Source organism: Oenanthe melanoleuca, chromosome 13 (genome assembly GCF_029582105.1).
Source record: "Oenanthe melanoleuca isolate GR-GAL-2019-014 chromosome 13, OMel1.0, whole genome shotgun sequence".
Taxonomy (NCBI): domain Eukaryota; kingdom Metazoa; phylum Chordata; class Aves; order Passeriformes; family Muscicapidae; genus Oenanthe; species Oenanthe melanoleuca.
Genome location: NC_079347.1, coordinates 6,592,892 through 6,596,056, shown reverse-complemented (window position 1 = coordinate 6,596,056; position 3,165 = coordinate 6,592,892). Strand labels below are relative to the sequence as shown.

Below are 3,165 nucleotides of genomic sequence, written 5' to 3'. Positions count from 1 at the left end.
AGAGCAATACATGGACAGGAGCACCAGAATGCATCTCCAGCTCTGTTTTTCTTTTGGAAAGCCAGTTGAAAGTGGATGCCCAAAAAAGCTGCCCATTGCCTTTGTTGTTGGGGTTGATATTTTTGTAGATCAGAGCACCATTCTCCCTCTCCCTGCAGTCTGCCCATTAATTCCCACTCCCCAGGATTGTTGCAGTGGTATGATCATGCAACATGTTAGGTAAAACCAGAATGAGACTAAAGCAAGACATAAATGCTGGGTGGTTTTTTTTATTAGCAGAGGTTTCAGGAATGATAAGAGGTTTTCAAGGGTCAGGTCAAGGGTTTAGGAAGTCATCTGCCATGGGGAACATTGCCAGGGAGGGGTGCTCTTTCTCAGCTGAATCCTGTTGATAACTTAACATGCATTAATAGACCTCAAGCCAAGACTTCCACGGCTTCTCCTGCAGAAAAAGAAGTCAGTACTTCAGAGACAGAACATTTGGGCTTTTACTGTAGAGGGTCTGTCCCTCTACACCACAGAGGGACTTTTGAACTCTATTCCACATATTTCCTCTCATTATTGACATATAAAGACAAGAAAAATTCTTAATTTAAAAGACCAAATAGTCTGTAGGAAACAGACTTTGCTAAGAGAAAGCTCTTTTGCAAATCACTTAAGAGGAAAATGGAGAACACTATGTTATCTCTATATCTGAAAGAAAGGAGTTCCCAGTAAACTCAAATCACTTAAGAGGAAAATGGAGAACACTATGTTATCTCTATATCTGAAAGAAAGGAGTTCCCAGTAAACTCAAATCACTTAAGAGGAAAATGGAGAACACTATGTTATCTCTATATCTGAAAGAAAGGAGTTCCCAGTAAACTCTCCCAATAAAAAATATTTGTTTGCTCCGGTGAGAGAGCAAACAAACAAAATACAAGAATTTTACTTCTCTGAGCAGTCTCCAAGACTGATTATCCAGTTTAAGCTAAGCCAATTCACCCCTTAGCAGTGAAGATCTTTATTCCATACGTACAGGTATGCATTGCAGAACATGCATTTGTTGGAGTACGTGACACCATCAGACCCACAGTGGGGCATGTACTCCATGGTACACATGTTCCTGAAGGTCCTGTGGTTCCTGCAGTACAGGGATGCAGGCTGTATTCACAAGAAAAAAAAAAGAAAAAAAGCTCTTAACCAAAGCCAGGTGAGAAAAGTGACATTAGAAACCCCCCCCACACCCCTTGAGCTGCCCAGGAGCAGATGCTGAGGAAAACCTGGGGACAGGGCAGGATGCAGTGGAGTGCTGCCTCCAGCCATGCAGAGCCTGTGTATCCCCTGTAAATGGTGCTGCAGTAACTTTGACAACAACTTGGACATGAGCTGAATACTGCCCTACTTGTTGAAATGATCACCAGATGAAAATGGCAGTTTCACCCGATAATATCTGTGGCAAATATTGCTCAGGCAGCTGGGTGTCTCAGGATTTTGAAAGGCTCCATCATGATGTGATTAGTAAAGATTTATACAGAAACTGCTTTAAGGAAAGAAAGGATGGAGAATGGAAAAATCTGTCCCTTACCTGCTGCGCATCAGTAGATGGAACTGAAAAAAAAGAAGAAAAAATAAAATACGTTACAAATGCAATTCATGGATTCTGTTAAAATCTGAGAATGCAAGCTCTGAATACATAACTTTGAACTCCCTGTGCATTAGCAAATTATTCTTAGACAAAAAGAATTTTGGACAAAATGTTGTGCCATACTGATTACTGATTCTGTAGTATTTTTTTAAATAAGGGTTACAGTCAAAATGGAAAAAAGTGTGTAAAATAAAAGAAGAGAAAGGCATTTTCTATGGTTCAAAGGATGGAGCAGGACATGAACTCAAAGTGAACCAAATTCTTGAGGTAAACAGGGACATAAAGCTGACAAGTACACAAAGGCAGCATCTTATATGCATTGCCAATATTATTCTAAATAAGAATAGTATTTAGTGGCAGGTGAATTTGTAAAGCTTCTACAGCAGTTCAGGCTCTCAAACTGCACCTCGGTTCAGGATGACTACAACAAATGTTCACTTTCATTCAGTAAAATCATTTGTGTTTCTGCAACATTTCAGAGGTTAAGTAGTGGTTGTCTGAGTCTCCGGGTTGCACCACGTACATGTCACTTCTTTCATTATGCATAAACTAGCACTGAGAGTAGAGCTGTTCCCACAGTTGTTCTTACCCACTCAGTTCTGTTGCTAAAATATTACCCCATAAGTGATAGTCTCTGATGTCAAGTCTTTTCAACACTATCTTTCTAGGAGTAAATAAGTCCTTGCAGAATGGAGCTCTTTCCAGCCTGAGGATGTTTTTTTGTGGTTTTGGAGACAGCCAGCGCTTACTCCAAGGCAGAGCAGGAGGCAGCAGAGCCACTCACCTGAGATGCAGAAAAGGGCCAGAGAGATCAGCAGCAACAACCCCGTGGTCCTCATGGTGGCTGGATGAGCTGTGAGCAGCAGAGCTTGGCTTTTGCTCAGGAAACTCAACCTGGGTTGTGTCCTAAGGTGGCAACCACACTTATATACATGCCTGCCCCACTGGGGGGGTGTGTGTGTTTGTGCATGTTCATATTTGCCTTATCCACCCTTATCCTGGAGCAACATTTCCAGCCTTTTGTCCCAGTGGTAATCTCAACAGAGGTAAGCTGTGCTGTAAGCCAAGAAGGATGTTTCCTCATCAAGGGGAGTCACGAGAAGTTTAGATATGTGAGATACACCCTCTGCATCGTTATTTTAAGTGAAATACATGACACTTTCCTTTTGAAGGACCGCAGAAAATTCCTGCAGGCAAAAGAGCGACTGTACAAACTGCTGTCAGATTTCCTCTGTGTTCACCTATCCGTGCCTATTTTTGTGCAGTGCTTTTTCACGAGAAAAACATTGAATGAAATGCTTCCGTAGCAGAAAGGCTCTCCTTTTATTTTTGTGCTTCACCCAAGTAAAGCATCACTAAGTTATAGTGAAAGCAGGAAAATGATGAACCAGGAAAGCAAGCAAGAGGGCGTCTCAGACACTGAAAGGAGTCCTGGGAAATGACAAGAGATGGAGAAACTTTTATGGGATTATGGAAAAAAAAAATTACAATTGTTATTTCCCCTAAAAGCCATTAGCTTTGCAGTAATAGACTTTTAG

General features: G+C 41.5%; 1 protein-coding gene across 1 annotated transcript; it reads right to left on the bottom strand.

The window, feature by feature from the left end:
* Positions 1–254: 254 nt before the first annotated feature.
* On the bottom strand, positions 255–2,673 carry LOC130258845 (ovomucoid-like). The gene is made up of 4 exons (XM_056502572.1): positions 2,412–2,673; positions 1,568–1,590; positions 1,019–1,143; positions 255–442 (listed from the first exon to the last, which is right to left on the bottom strand). The coding sequence occupies exons 1-4, from the start codon at positions 2,464–2,466 to the stop codon at positions 397–399; spliced, it is 249 nt and encodes an 82-aa protein (XP_056358547.1). The 5' UTR covers positions 2,467–2,673; the 3' UTR covers positions 255–396.
* Positions 2,674–3,165: the final 492 nt, after the last annotated feature.